We start from the raw sequence: 16,601 nt of genomic DNA on the forward strand, positions 1-16,601 counted from the left end.
GTTGGTATCTGTTACTCCAATATTTTTTACAATCACCAGTAATATTGTATTTGGGATGCAAAAAATAAAGAATTTGTTTTAGATATTACATGTTGTGTATGGGAGTGTAACCTTTTTTATACTGTGGTAGGCATTATAAGTGGGTATATGTAGGTCCCCTTACAACTGTGCTATAACAGAGGAGATATCACGTGGATATTCTAGCCCTGGCAAAAACTTAGAAATGATATTTTAATTGATTTTAAATAATTTTAAGCAATATTTATGCAATTCTTAAATTCTGTCTTGCATATATAATTATATTTGTTTCATTGTTATTTTCATTATAGAAGATTTATTATTGTACAACCATTATAATTTGAATTTGTCATTTTGTTATATATATATATATATATATATATATATAAAAAGGCACTATAATATATCTTTTTTTATTTTAACTTCTCACAGACACAGTTAAAAGAAAACCCATTTAACCTAAGCAGATGACACCTTGATTATTGTGTCAGCTGTCCCTGCCTACAATGTGAATGGAGCATCATTTATCTTGTTTTTAATTTTCTGCTTTTGAGTACCTAGCTATTATTATTCTTAATGATGATATGTTGATATATATGAAGCATGAAATGTGTGAGGTTTATTAAATATCATTATTCAATTTTAAATAAGGTACTACTTAAATGCCACTCAATTTTTTTGGCCCTGACTTTGTATCACAATAAGCAGGTTCTCATTAACACTATACTTTGGTAATTGACCCTGGATCTTTGCTTTCTTTCGATTTGCAACTGATATGTTTAAAATGGTTATTAAAATTTTCCTTGGATTTTTCAATGAAGGGTCAATTACATTCTTTCACTTTTTTGTTTACGTTTTCCACATTCTGAAGTAAGGATGGTGGTACTAGGCATGTCATGTTTTTTTTGTAAATGTATGCAACCAGAAGAGTTTGGAGAAAACTCATTTAGATTTAGACTATGTAAAAATATAAATTATTTGAAGCAAGTTAAGAATATGTACATATTATATTCAATAAAAATGTTTACAAAACAAAGCCAAAAATAACAAAAAAAAAAAAGTTCAAGAATCAACAACTTAACAACTATTAAGGCAAATGAAGTATTTTATAAAACTGAAAATTTTAAGTTTTACTTTTATTAATTTCTGTTGCTGGGTCCACAATATTATTTTTTAATATTAAAAATATGCATATACTGTACTAATTAGTAGATGATTGCTTTAATAACAAGATCTTATATTAATTCAGGTCAAATAAACACACAAGATAAAAGTTAGAAAAAGAAATAATACAAAACATTATCTTTGGGAAAATTTTGACTATTAAAAAACCAATGAAAAAATTACAGAAAAGCTCAATGAGGTATTGCATCATAAAACACATGATGGTGATTCTGAATATCAGAAAGAAAAATATAAATGCCATAATAAATGTTAATTAAAGAATCCCTACAATAGCTATATGGGAAAAATGCCCTTTCCATTTCAGTTTGAGTAGAAGAAAAATATTACATAAGCAAAGGACGTTGTAACCCACATGATTTTCAACCCATACTCTAGATGAGGTGCATCACATTGGCCCTTGAGCACCCTGCATAAATTTGCTTAGGTAACTGTTTTCACACATATACACTTGAACATTTTTAGGCTGTTCTTTATTAGGGGGATTACAAATATCAGATGACTGTTAGGACACATAAGAAAAGTATACTTCTGAGAAATGGTTTCTTGGATGATGCATAATTTACAATTACCTTGTATGTACTCAATATGTGATTAAATCCTGAAAATTTTGTCACAGAATAGAATTATATGTTCATTGTTGTGGCACTTTCACATATGCTTTACAGCTTCCTATTCCAATATAATAAATAAACACTGAAAATTCATTGTTATATTATATACATAAAAAAAAGGGGCTTACTATTCCTAACTCAGCGTAAAACAAGTGGCACACTAATTCCACTCATCACAAAAAAAATTGTAATTGCTGTGATAATGATAAACCTTAGCTGTATCCAATAAATAATTCTAAATTGATAATGGCATATTCACAAATGAGTTAGAATGACTAGAGAATCCTCTGTATATACTGTTCTTTTTTATCACGTAGTGTGCCAATAATATTTAGTAGGAAATTCAGGAGTAGGTGTATAGACAAAAAGAGGCATGCCAAATGAGTATGCTATTAAAATAAATGATGGCACATGTTAAAAACAAATTGCATTTAAGGCAAGGCTTTAACATATGCAGGCATATGTGTTTGTGTGTATGGGTGTGTGCATGTGTGCACGCACACATACATATATATACGAGATATATGAGTTGGACTGAACAGAAGTTTCCCACAAATGACAAAATACTGTCTCATAAAAAAAAAATTATTAATTACATCATGAATTCAGAATAAATATATGCTAATATCTTAACCTTGAAAATATTCTACAAAGAAACTAAATACTTCAATAATGCCCTTTGCAGACTTTTTCTTTTTATATATATGAACTTGCCCTTCTGGGAATTTGAATTTCAGGTCTGATATCAATAAAAAATTAACATAATAATTATAATTAAGAAATCATATGCATTTACAGTAACAAAAAGGTTCTGATATAATCAACAATAATATATAACAGCTTTTATATAAGTCCCAGAAACTTGTCTTTACCATATAATATCTTAAGAACAAAATTATCACAGAATAGAGATTTTCACTGATGTGATACTTCATTGACATTACTGGTAAGGTCATATCAACCACCATATTCTGATTATGTAACACTGTACAGTAAACTGCCAATAAATTACATGATTTCCAGCTATCACTGACACATTTCCAACACCATAACATCAACAATGAAAGGTGGCAACATCAAACCACTTAGAAATGGAATGCACAAAAGATTTCTCTGCCATTCAACACATGATGTAGCTTTAATTTTTTAATTTTATTATTTATTTTTTGAATTTGATGTCACACTCCCTGGGGCTTGCTCTTAGTTGTGTCATAGGCACGAATCACCTCTGACTGGAGAATTTAGGGAAAAAATGAATTTGTAATAAATATTTAATATTTTTATTAGTAAATTTTTATATTAAAAGAAATTTTCAAAATATTTAAACAAAAATGTCACAGTTACACACTGAATTTTTATTTATCAAATATGTATTGGCATTAAAGAACTACAAATATGTATTGGCATTAAAGAACTACAAATATGTAATCATAACTTTTGAACCTTCATATGAACATGCAAGCATTGCAATGAAAGGTTTTCAGTTTATTAAAACTGAGTTATAAAAACAGCTTAATTTTAAAAAATGTAACCAATCTCTCTCTCTCTCTCTCTCTCTCTCTCTCTCTCTCTCTCTCTCTCTCTCTCTCTCTCTCTCTCTCTCTCTCTCTCCCCCCCCCCCTCATATTATATACATATATAAAAGGGCCAAAATTTTTTGTTCTATTTTTATGTATTCAAACCATAATTTCTCCTAAATGTACAAACATTAACAATAATAATTTTTCCCCCAGTCAGGGAGAAATAATATAAGAGCAATAATAATAATAAATAAAATGGCAAAATTTTTGAATATTTGTATTTTTTAGTTATTTTTTGGGAAAAAAAATTAATATTATTTAAAAAAATAAATAGGAAGAAAGTTATATGATAAATAAATAAAACCCCAGTTGGCACTCTTAAGTAAATTTGATAACACTAGAAAAAACAAAACTATGCACAAACAAAATATAATTACAACCAAAAATCAAACTCCTAAATGTATAATAGAACAACAATACTGTAATAATAAAATGTTAAAATATTTGAACACGCCTTGTATTTGGTAATTATTTATTAGGAAGAATAAAATTTAAATTATTTAAAAAATTAACTAGCAAATTACATGATTAATAAACAAGGAAAACCCAATTAATCTAAGTAAATTTGATACAGTAATGTACAAAATAAATATTTATCTTATCTAATCAAGGTTACTTGATTATTACTTTATGCAGCACAGTACTGAAATATAAGTTAACCTTGCAGCACAGTACTGAAATATAAGTTAAACTTAAAGGCAGCAAAATATGAAGTATGAATTTTACAAAATAGGTAAAAAAGGTAAGAAATAAATAAAAAAAGAATTCTCTGTTCTACAGAGTTGCAGAATGGGATATTCAGGTGACATGGCTCATAAAATGGCAAATGTAGAAAAGTAAGAAAATTATACTGTGGAACTTAACGTGGGTAGAACCATTGTGACCATAAAATGTTAACTGAAGTTTTTTTTGACATCTGTTATCGTCAGAGGAATAATGCTAAATTGGAAATTTTTATTAATTGTCCTATGAAATGGATCACTATGAAACTTTAACAGAGCAGATATGTTAAATTCAGTTTGCTAATAGGAGTGGAGGGATAAATAAAGTGAAAGTGAGGAGGGATGCTCTCTCACAATGGGAAGTAACTGAGTAGGTAAAATAAACTCCTAGCCTTCAAATATCTAACAGCATTCAAATATTCTAATAGCAGAAAAAAAAAAGTAGGAATAAGAAAATGTTTGCATGGGTAATCCTGGATTAAATTTGATACAGTCCATACCTTACTAATGGGACAACTGGATTCAAGTACTGGACTCCTTAAAGTAATATTTTTCAAACTGTTCAATAATAAATAAATAAATTTTCTGTTTATATTCCTGGGTGGTCACATAAGGTCAAAGGAGTTTGCAAGACAGACACTGGAACAGCATTGTACTTAGAAGTTATGTGAACTAGAATTATAGTAAACTCAAACACATGTACTACTGTACCAACATGTTTAATAACTCAACTATGGCAACATGTCTCCCTTTTGAACTTGCCATACAATGGCATTCCTCCACGAGCGCTTTCATTTAATTTCATTATTTCTTACTCTAATTCTACAGAAATCTTAAATCAAGAAGACTATAAAATAATACAAAAGTGATATGAAATTGATAAAAGTGACATACTGTAATACATATATACATACATATATGTTAAACAGAATAACAGGAAAGTGACTGTAGAAATAAGAAAGTAGAAAATTGGGAAAAATGAAAAGAAAAATGAGAAAAGTAATCTAGTGCAGTCCAAGGCAACAAATGCTAAACAGAGCAGGGACAATAAAGTGATACGGGGGAGAGGAAAAGGAATAAAAGAATTGTTATTAAAAAAAAAATAAAATAAAGTTAAAGAAAGTGTGAGAGAGAGAGAGAGAATGAAGATAACTAATACATAAGTAATAAAATATACATACTGAAAGTACATAATTACATAAAAATTGATCAAATGAAGATGTGCCACACAACTTACAAAACCGGCCTTTCAATGGCTGCCAATGGCCAGAATTGCAAGCAAAATAACATCATGCATTCATTTCTAATCTAAAGTATAAGCCAATGGGTAAAAAGCATAATCATAAATTAAAATGAGAATAAAATTCAGTTATCAAAATAAATGAAAATGAGAATAAAATTTAGTTAACAATAGGCCTCCATAGCCGAGTAGTCATGAGCGTGAGTGCAGTAGCACACGCTCCTTGAGTAGACCAGGGTTCAAGCCCCCTGACAGCTAAATATGGTCGATCTGCCAACCCACACTGGACCAGCGTGGCAGATTATGGTCCATTTCCCTCAACGTGAATTGTTGAGGAGGCTTCCATCCTGCAGTGGGTTGATAATGGCTGCAGTTTACCTTTACCTTTTTTATAATGGAAGATATAAAATAGAAATCACTACAATTAAAAGGCGGATTTTTTAGAAAATGGCTTGTTAACTTTACGGTTGACACAACAAAGACACGAAAAAACTGGAAATAATAATAACTGAAATTTCTAGAGACTTAAAATTTTAGCCTAATACTAGTTAAAGTAAACAGATTTGAAAACATAATTAGAAATGAGTAGCCCTACAGAAGCATAAAGGGATATGGAAGCAAAAACTAGAACATACAGTGATATTAGAAAGATAGTAGGCAAATAATAACTTTAAAAAAATTTTGACCAATGAGATTATACATAGGCAAAGTTGTAAACAACAGCTTGTAGTAAAAATGGAATATAAATATAAAACTAAATAATAGTAGCACCTGGAAATAAATAGTGTAATTTTTGTTTTTAAGAGATTCAGAGAGAGAGAGAGATAGCTAACTAGCCAAATAACTGAAATGGAAATTTTTAGACTAATAAGTTTATACTTAAGATAAGAAGAGCTCTAAATATCAACTTAAGTAAAGTTGAGGGGAAATAAACTTACATTGCAGAGACAGATATATATATATAAAACAGGGATGTTACAAAAATGATTAGTTTCTATTGTTTCTGTTGTGATTAACAGTGATTTTATCTCACTCACACTTCCCTAAAATAGTCATTGCACATTATGTTGAAGTAGGGTCATGGTAACCAAAACTGAGGAATAACAGGTTATGATGTGAAATAACCAATTTTTTGTAATACAAATAAAACCTTATATAAATATATAAAATCATCTGAAAATTTTGACATCATATCTTCTGTCCCTCCATTGATGATGTAAAGATTGGTAGAGTTTTTAATGATCAGTGAAAGCAGCACTCCTTCAGGATGACTTGAACAGACTTCAGAAATGGTCAGAAAAGTGGCATCTATGTTTTATTGTGGCAAAATGCAAAGTCTTACACTTGGGGAACAGCAAACCCAAAATAAATTGTACACTTGGTGGGGTTGAAATAAAAATAGTAGAGGAGGAAAGGGATCTGGGAGTACGATATGGGCAGATATGAAGTTTTCTGAGCAGTGTAAACAACAGCAAAAATGCTTAGTAGCCAGGAAGGCACATAGTGTCCTATCAATGATTTATTGAATATTATCTTGTACAAATAGGGTTGTCATGATCCCACTGTATAGTTTGTTTGTTTGTTTGTTTGTTATTTTGTTTTTAGGAGCATTAGCAACTATGGCCATATTGCTCCAGGATATGTGGTGGTCATTCCCTGACCTTTCCGCATCCTCCGTATTTGGTGGTGACGGGCTCGAACCCGGGCTAATCAAGAAGCGTGTGCTACGCACTGCTGCTCCTTCCCACCTGGCTACGGAGGAGCCTCCCACTGTATAAGACAATTGTAAGACCACATTTGGAATAATGAATTCATGTATGGAGACCTCATCTGAAAAAAAAGAGATTGAGCTTCTTGAAAAGGGTCTAAAGCTGGGCAACTCACATAGTGAGATTGGAAAAAGGGCAACCGTATGAGGAAAGACTCTGATTATATGAGCTACAAAGCTTGGCAACCCAGGTGGATTGAGGTTTATAAGGCTCTGAGAAAAGTTGGTAAAATGAAGGAAGGCGGAATTTTCACAGTTATAAAGAATTCCAAACCATAAATTCAAATTACAGGGAAAAAGAGGTTTAGATTAGATTGCAAGAAGTTTTCTTTTAGCCAGCAAGTCATTGAATGCTGAAACAAGTTGCCTTCATAGGTTGTTGATGCTGATAGTTTGAATAAGGTCAACTGGATAGTTGGTTGCCTATGTGAGGAGTGAAGCACATAATTTCTGTTTTCTTATCTACTTTCTTTTTTTTTTTTTTTTTTTTTTTTTTTTGCCAGTGCAGCATGCAAGGAAGCCACAGGCTTCCTTGCACTATGTGGCAAATACTATTACTGCTACTATTAATGTACCAAGTCTGTAGTACTACACTCAGGATAGCAGAAAATGAAAAAGAAATTAGGGTAATTTTGCAGTCACATTCTACTTATGAAGTTCTCTGACCAATGCTGACAGGCTGCCAAGACATACTCATGAGTTTTCTCAATGACATACTGGCACTTTGCTAGCAGGGATAAGGGAGTTATTATCCCTTTGTACAGGGCAATAATTAGGTTGTATCTTGAATACTACATACTGATCTGGAGGCCTCATAGAAATGAGGCCTCCAGATACATCCTTCCTAGAAGGATATATACAGGGTGTCCATAAATGATGTTTCTGATTTTGATATTTTTTTTTATTCAGAATTACTTCAAGCTACATTCATGAAACACATACCTGCTGAAAGATCAATTCAACAAGTTTTATAAAGGTACATAAAGTCATTAGTAAAGTTCAATGTGGGCACCATGAGTAACTCGAGCGATATCATAGCATATTCAATCTCCTACCACATGCTATGCTTCATTTCACGATCAATTTTACTAAAGGCTCTGTGATTCATGCCTTCAGCTACTGCAGTATTGTTGATAGTCGAGGGATGCACTCACTGTCCTTCACATAACTCCAGCCTCCGTAGCCAGGTGGGAAGGAGCAGCAGCAGTGCGTAGCACACGCTTCTTGATTAGACCGGGGTTCGAGCCCGTCACCACCAAATACGGAAGATACGGAAAGGTCAGGGAATGACCACCGCATATCCCGGAGCAATATGGCCTTAGTTGCTAATGCTCCTAAAACACCAAATAACAACAACAACATAACCCCACAAAAAGAAATCCAGATTTTGTTCCATGAAATGCTAACACACAGAACGATTTCTCTGGCCTGGACCACCATTTTGCCATTCTGGTGAATTTGCATTCTACCTGCTGCAAAGCAGGTAGAATGCAAAACTGGCAGTCAAGTGCCAATTTAAAAAAAAAAATTGATCTTTCGGCTAGTAAGTTTCATGAGTGTAGCTTGAAGTAATTCTGAATAAAAAAATATCAAAATCGGAAGCATCATTTACGGACGCCCTGTACTTGTTGAAATGTGCAGAGAAGGCAAAGAAGACTGGTGATGAGAACAAAAGAGTACTCTTACTAAGTATTGGTACAGTTCTGCAAACTGCACTGACTAGAGACTAGTCAATTGTGAGGTGATCTGACTGAGGTGTATAAAGCTTTGAATGGATTGAGCAGGTTCAATGCTGATGGCATTATTTTCTTGCTCAGACTACAAATGAAATTTGAATTTGAAAGTGTCTGCAATTCTGCCCAGACACGATAGGAGGGAGTATATGATGAGAGCCCTGTCGATCAATTCGGCCCTGGAAGGATTGTGCAAGGCTCAAGGGGTAGAATTTTTTTCAGCCTGGTCTGTACTTGTTAACAGGAGAGACTGCTTCTACAGGGATGGGATACACTTAAATAGAAAGGGTGCAAGAATGTTTGCTGATGCTATCGAGGCAGTGTTAGGTGGGTCTGAAAACTGCTAGATTGGGGGGATACAAGGACTAATAGATTAACAGTAGCTACTGGCAGAGGTGAAAGTGATTCTTGCACTGCTTCTATTGGAATGAGCCGCAGCCTGGAAAATAAGATGCAGGATATTTCAGAGACTGCTGGGAATCATTGGGATACAAATAAACACATAGGTTGTGTTAGGGTAGCTAAGAAAAAGAACAGGTGCATGTATACTTGCGTCTACACTCATGCTAGGAGTTTGGTAAATAAATTTGATGAATTTGAGGTATTGCTCAAAACATCAAAGGCAGATATTGTGGGGATTTCAGAGACGTGGTGTCATACAGATATAAAGAATGCAGAACTGGAATTTGGGGAGTACAATGTCTACAGAAAGGATAGACAGGATAGGAAGGGAGGAGGGGTTATGCTATTAGTTAAGAAATACATAAAATCCAAGGAAGTGAAGCCAGTCGACATTTCTGGACAGTGCAGTGTCGAGTCAGTTTGGTGTGACATAAGCTGTTGTTGTTGTTATTATTTGGTTTTTAGGAGCATTAGCAACTAAGGCCATATTGCTCTGGGGATATGCGGTGGTCATTCACTGACCTTTCTGCATCCTCCGTATTTGGTGGTCACGGGCCGAACCCCGGTCTAATCAAGAAGCGTGTGCTACTCACTGCTGCTCCTGCCCACCTGGCTATGGAGACGTCTGGTGTGACATAAGCATTGGGAGATCAAAATTGAGAGTAGGAGTGTGCTATAGGCCTAATGACTCTGATGAGTATAATAAGAAACTGTACGGGGAAATAGAGTGGGCCAGAAAATCGGAGAGTCTTATAATGGGGGATTTTAATTTCCCAGATAGTGACTGGAAATAGTCAGATTCCCAGATAGTCACTTACACACTAGCAAGGTTTTGTGGATTTATTGGATGATTGTTTTCTACATCAGCATGTTCAGGAGGCAACTAGAGGGAGTAATACTCTTGATTTAATTATCAGTAGTGATTCTTCATGCATTAAGAATCTGCAGGTAAATGAACCACTAGGTGGCAGTGATCACAGTGTGCTGAAGTGGGATTTACTCAAAGAGGTAACTACCATTAGGGGTAAAGGGAAGGGTTATTGCTTTTGTAAAGGCGACTACGATGGACTGAGACAGTATTTAAATTCTATACAATGGGACCAACTGATGATGTTACGAACAGCAAATTCAAAATGGGAAGCATTCAAAGAACTTATCTTGGAAGCTACTAGGCTTTACATACCAACTAAGAAATATTGTTCACGGTTTAGGCCTAAGTGGATGTCAGATGAACTAATGAGACATATGGCAGAGAAGAAAAATGCATGGGATACATACAAATTAACACGTGACACAGAAGCCTATGATAGATACAAGTTGATCTGTAACCAAGTTACAAAGGAGGTTAGGCAGGCGAAGGCAGATTACGAGAAATCTTTGGCAAGGGATGCAAAGAAAAACAGCAAAGAGTTCTTTACTTATGTAAACTCTAGAAGGAAGGGGATGAATCAGATTGGTCCACTTGGTATCGATGGGTCAACTGTTCATGATCATCCTCAGGTAGCTAACAAACTGAATGAATATTTTGCATCGACATTCATACATGAGGAGTTATTCAGCGAGGGGAATGCCAGAGGTGTATTCAACTCTGGCAGTAAGCTAGAGAATCTTATAATAACTGAGAGTAAAGTGGAGGAGAAATTGTTGAAGATAAATACAAGAAAGGCACCTGGGGTGGATGGGATCTATCCAGTTATATTAAAGGAGGCAGCAAAGGAAGTAAGCAAACCCTTAGCCATAATTATGAGAGCTTCCTTGGGCTCAGGGGAAGTACCCATGGACTAGAGATGTGCAAATGTGACCCCCAATTCACAAAGGAGGATCAAAGGGCGACCCAAGTAATTATAGACCTGTTAGTTTAACTTCTGTTCCTGGAAAATTAATGGAGGCACTGGTTAAAGAAGCACTGCAGGATCATCTAGACAAGACTTCAGTTATAGCTCAGACACAGCATGGTTTTGTTAAGGGGAAGTCTTGCCTGACCAATTTGATTGGATACTATGATGAAGTCACAAAAGAACTGGATGCAGGGAATAACTTTGATATTATATACTTGGATCTTAGAAAGGCTTTTGATACTGTTGCACATGGAAGACTGCTGCACAAATTGTAGAAGTGTGGCATTGGAGGCAAATTGCTGCTATGGATAAAGGGGTGGTTGAGGGGAGAAGACAGAGAGTGGTAATCAATGGACACTGTTCATCGTGGACTAATGTTATTAGTGGAGTCCCTCAGGGTTTAGTATTGGGTCCATTATTGTTTTCTGTATTTATAAATGACATTGATGATGGTATATCAAGCTTAATGTCCAAGTTTGCAGACGATACGATGGTTGGCAGGGTTGTCAAGGACATTACTGACACTATACTACTGCAACAGGATCTGGAAAGGTTGAGCAGATGGGCTGAGAGGTGGCAAATGAAGTTTAACATTGACAAATGTAAAGTACTACATATGGGAAACAGCAACCCCAGAGCAATGTATCAACTCTGTGGTACTACACTGACAGTGGTAGAGAATGAAAGGGACCTGGTTGTGGTTGTGCAGGCAGATATGAAGTTTTCTGAGCAGTGCAGACGGGATTCAAGAGTAGCTCATGGTGTATTGTTGATGATATATAGGAATTTTTCTAGCAGGGATAAGGAGGTGATTATTCCCTTGTATAAGGCAATGGTCAAACCGCACCTAGAGTACTGTATACAGGTCTGGAGGCCTCATTTCAAGAAGGATGTAGAGATGCTGGAATGAGTACAGAGAAGAGCAACAAGATTATTGAATGGAACAAAGGGGTGCTCTTATGTAGAAAGGCTTACGTTTTGCAAATTACAGTGTCTGGAGACTAGACACCGGCGAGGTGATCTGATAGAGGTGTATAAAGCCTTGAATGGTTTGAGCATGCTCAATGCTGATGGGATTCTTCCTCTTGCTCAGAATAATCACCTGAGAGGGCATAAATTCAAATTGAGGAAAGACAGATGTAGGATAGACGTGAGGAAATTTGCCTTTAGCCAGCGGGTGGTTGGTTGGTGGAACAGACTTCCATCCCTTGTCATGGAAGTTGATAGCCTAAATAAGTTGTGGTTATTTTTTATTTATCTATTTATTTGTTTTTTTTTTTTTTTTTTTTTTTTTGGCTGATGCTGCATAAGCTTGCTTTCTTGCATCAAATGCCTCTACTAATGCTAATGTTAAAATGGGGGGGGGGCATAAATTCAAATTCAGGAAGGATGGTTGCAGGACAGATGTGCGGAGGTTTGCCTCAGCCAGTGAGTGGTTGATTGTTGGAAGAAACTTCGATTTGTTGTTGTTATGGAAGTGGGTAATTTGAATAAATTCAAGAAAGAAATTTCTCTAACTCTTTCTTGAATTTATTCAAGAAAGAGTTAGAGAAATTATTGGAGGGGACTGACAAATGATGTGGGAGTTGTTTATTTGTGTTCTTTATAAGCTTGCTTCCTTGCATCTTATGCCATAATACTACTAATAACACTGGTTGGCACAGTTTCCTCCCTGAAATAATTTTGATAGATTCACTTAGGAAATATGTTCAAAAATGCAGACAGGTGCTTAAAAAGTTCTCATAACCCTCAGGTTTCAATTATTGTAGTTAATGCCTGAAAACCAAGATTTGTTGTTGTTTTTGGTTTTTAGGAGCATTAGCAACTAAGGCCATATTGCTCCGGGATATGCGGTGGTCATTCCCTGACCTTTCCGCATCCTCCATATTTGGTGGTGACGGGCTCGAACCCCGGTCTAATCAAGAAGCGTGTGCTATGCACTGCTGCTCCTTCCCACCTGGCTACGGAGGCGCCCCCAAGATTTGTAGTTGGTTTAATAATCTTTTCATCTATTTTATCAATTTATTTTAAAAATTTTTTCTAAAACATTCAGGTGATTTTTAGAGCATTCGAGAATGTTCTGGAAATGTTCTAGAATATTGTTATGTGAGGAGAAAAGGTTGGTATGTTTCTGACAGGTTATAGGACTTTCAACAGAGTTCTCTAGAAACAACGTGAGCCTTCTAGAAATTTGTCTACCCGTATATATACGAGTGTGTTCCGCACCAAGTAAGCACTTTTGTATTTCAAAAAGTATGTGTGTTTCAGAGAGCGAGTGGTGAACAAAGTGAACAAGTTTTAGTGAATTAGTGTTGTAATTTTGTGCATAAGTGTAAATCGTATTGTGTATTGTGTGCATAAGTGTAAATAGTATTGTGTATTGTGTGCATACGTGTAAATCGTGAACTGTGTTTAAGTTAGAAATAAAAATCTACAATTTCTTAATTGTGCTCTTATGTGCGCATAACTCAACCCTACATGAAATATGTTGCATTCTTGCCAAAATAAGCCCGATAGCTTTTGCTACATTTGCAGTGAAGCAGCATTAAAATCGCAGCAAAACTGCTGTCACAACATGTGAGAAAAGCCTATGAACTCTATTTTGAATGTAAGGTCGGAGATCAAGATAAAGTATAACCTCCAAAGATTTCTTGTGGCTCATTAATAGGCTGGCTTAGGGGTAGTCATAAATCGATGCCTTTTGTTCCAGTGATATGGCAGGAAAGCAATCATTTATGACCACATAAACGATTGGGTGGTGCTACTGGCTGCTGTCTATGCTAAACATGGTTATTATGTGTTCCTAAATTTTATGTTGAAAATGTGGTATTAAGAAGATTTATTTGATTTTCTTGGGGATCATCTTGTTAATGAAGTTAGATTGTAATAGGGTTGAGTGTATTTTTAATGATATCAGGTAGTATTTAACTATTTTAAATATTAGATATTAGTTTATTTTGACAGTTGGAACATTCTTCGTTCTAATGATCAGTTGTTTGTTTGCTTATGCTACAGCATAGGGTAAATACTTAAAATTTTATCTGACTATAATTTAAAATCCTGATGTTTAGAGACTGGGGACCTTAATTAACGAGAATGACCTTACTGTTCTGTGTGTCAGGGTTTAAATCTGAGGAAATATAGTTAAACTTAAAAGAAGTGATTTTTGGAAATTCTAGTGGCACTGTGTATTATAACTGAATTTTGATTAATAGGCAAGTTAATGAATAAAATGAGTGCTAACAAAGATACTGTATTGAGCCTTTTGTAAGTAATGATGAAATAAATACGTGAATGGGATTTTTAATGAAGCTCTGGAAGACAGTGACAGGTTTTCAAATTCTGATAGCAAGGATCCCCATAAGATATTTAAGAAAGTCACAAAGCAAGGTAATTAGCTAAAGACTGAAGGGGCCAAAAATTTGACAGTATTAAGCAACACGACCCTCCTTCTGTTGAACAATGCAGTGTTGATTGGGCTATGGCTGTTTCTAGGGCCTTGGAATGTGACTTCAATCTGGCAGGCTCTGCTTCCTCAAGAAGCAGAACCCCCTAAGAATTATATTATGACAAGAAGTGGTAGACGTGTTTATCATGATGAGTGAGAGAGCTCTGTGGGTACTCCTACTTCGGTTAAGAGTAAATTTCCCATTTTGAGAAGGAGAGAAAGGAGGAGCAATAAACATAAGAAAAATTTGACTAATGTATTAAATGAAGTAGAGGTATTTAAGGATAATGATGAAGAAATGAGACAAGTCAACAAGAATATCGAAATGGACTTAAACATTGACAGTAAATATACGAATCCAGTTGAGGATATTGACAATTTTAATAATTCTGTCGACACTGACGCCGACAAACATAAATATGCCTCAAACGTTTCTGGATATCAGTTGCAAGATTTAGTAGATAATGAACTGGATTATGAACCAGATGTAATAGATTGACAGTTGTTTGATAGAGATGGACCGTATAACCAAAATAAGCAGAAACAAAGCACTATTTGTTTCTGCTTATTTTGGCACCTAACTATTTCCATAATGAACTGATCAATGTTGTCATTACACGTATGAGAAGAAAGTTAAGGGAATTTTTATTTGCTAAAGAACATGGAATCAATAATGATGCTATCTCTCAAATATTGGCTAGATGCAGATATCTGGAAAGTTTGGCCTTGAAATTGGGAATAGATAATGAATGTTTGAAAGAAAGAAATAGATGTTTAGAGGGATCACTAACTGATTACATAGCAATAATTACAGGTTTGAGGTGTACTGGCAAGTTATATAGTGAGGTTCTTAAAAATTGTGTTAAAAATGAAAATTGGAAGGATAACATAACTAATTGTGACAGATATGCAAAGCAGAATAATGGGCTTAGAAATAATGTTAGTTCTAATAATGTACTTCTGATGAGGCCTGAGCATGATTCTAAACTTAAGTTTAACATGGATGAAGAAAAGGCGGTCTCTAAAATCATGGAAAATTCATTTAAAAGGGTACAAATTAGGAGAATACGAAGACTACTTGACAAGGGTACTGCGATTGAGACTGAGTCTAACAAGGAGCTTCAGGATATTAGGACAAATGACCTCATAAAGAAATTGAGATTAGATATCTAAGTGGAGGAGAAACTGTTGAAGATAAACACAAGAAAGGCACCTGGGTTGGATGGGATCTATCCAGTTATATTAAAGGAGGCAGCAAAGGAAGTAAGCAAACCCTTAGCCATAATTATGAGAGCTTCCTTGGACTCAGGGGAGGTACCCATAGACTGGAGATGTGCAAATGTGACCCCAATTCACAAAGGAGGATCAAAAGCTGACACAAGCAATTATAGACCTGTGAGTTTAACTTCTGTTCCAGGAAAATTAATGGAGGCACTAGTTAAAGAAGCACTGCAGGATCATTTAGACAAGACTTCAGTTATAGCTCAGACACAGCATGGTTTTGTTAAGGGGAAGTCTTGCCTGACCAATTTGATTGGATACTATGATGCAGTCACAAAGGAACTGGAAGCAGGGAATAACTTTGATATTATATACTTGGATCTTAGAAAGGCTTTTGATACTGTTGCACATGGAAGACTGCTGCACAAATTGGAGCAGTGTAACATTGGAGGCAAATTGCTGCTGTGGGTAAAGGGGTGGCTGAGGGGGAGAAGACAGAGAGTGGTAATCAATGGACACTGCTCGTCGTGGACTAATGTTATTAGTGGAGTCTCTCAGGGCTCAGTGTTGGGTCCATTATTGTTTTCTGTATTCATAAATGATATTGATGATGGTATATCAAGCTTAATGTCGAAGTTTGCAGACGATACAAAGGTAGGCAGGGTTGTCAAGGACACTACTGACACTATGCTGCTGCAACAGGATCTGGAAAGGTTGAGCAGATGGGCTGAGAGGTGGCAAATGAAGTTTAACATTGACAAATGTAAAGTACTACACATGGGAAACAGCAACCCCAGAGCAACGTATCAACTCTGTGGTATTACACTGACAGTGG

General features: G+C 35.2%; 1 protein-coding gene across 2 annotated transcripts in view; it reads right to left on the reverse strand.

Moving 5' to 3' along the window:
• Positions 1 to 2,946: 2,946 nt before the first annotated feature.
• Positions 2,947 to 16,601, reverse strand: part of ATP8A (ATPase phospholipid transporting 8A1) — a 1,160,338-nt gene continuing 1,146,683 nt past the window's right edge. For both annotated transcript variants that reach the window (XM_090368461.1, XM_090368462.1), the window contains one exon: positions 2,947 to 3,046. In XM_090368461.1, coding sequence (XP_090224587.1) covers positions 2,993 to 3,046 — 54 coding nt within the window. In that variant the 3' untranslated portion in view covers positions 2,947 to 2,992. The remainder of the gene's footprint in view (positions 3,047 to 16,601) is intronic.

Source organism: Mastigoproctus giganteus, chromosome 2 (assembly GCF_048544385.1).
Source record: "Mastigoproctus giganteus isolate SK-2022 chromosome 2, ASM4854438v1, whole genome shotgun sequence".
Lineage (NCBI taxonomy): Eukaryota > Metazoa > Arthropoda > Arachnida > Uropygi > Thelyphonidae > Mastigoproctus > Mastigoproctus giganteus.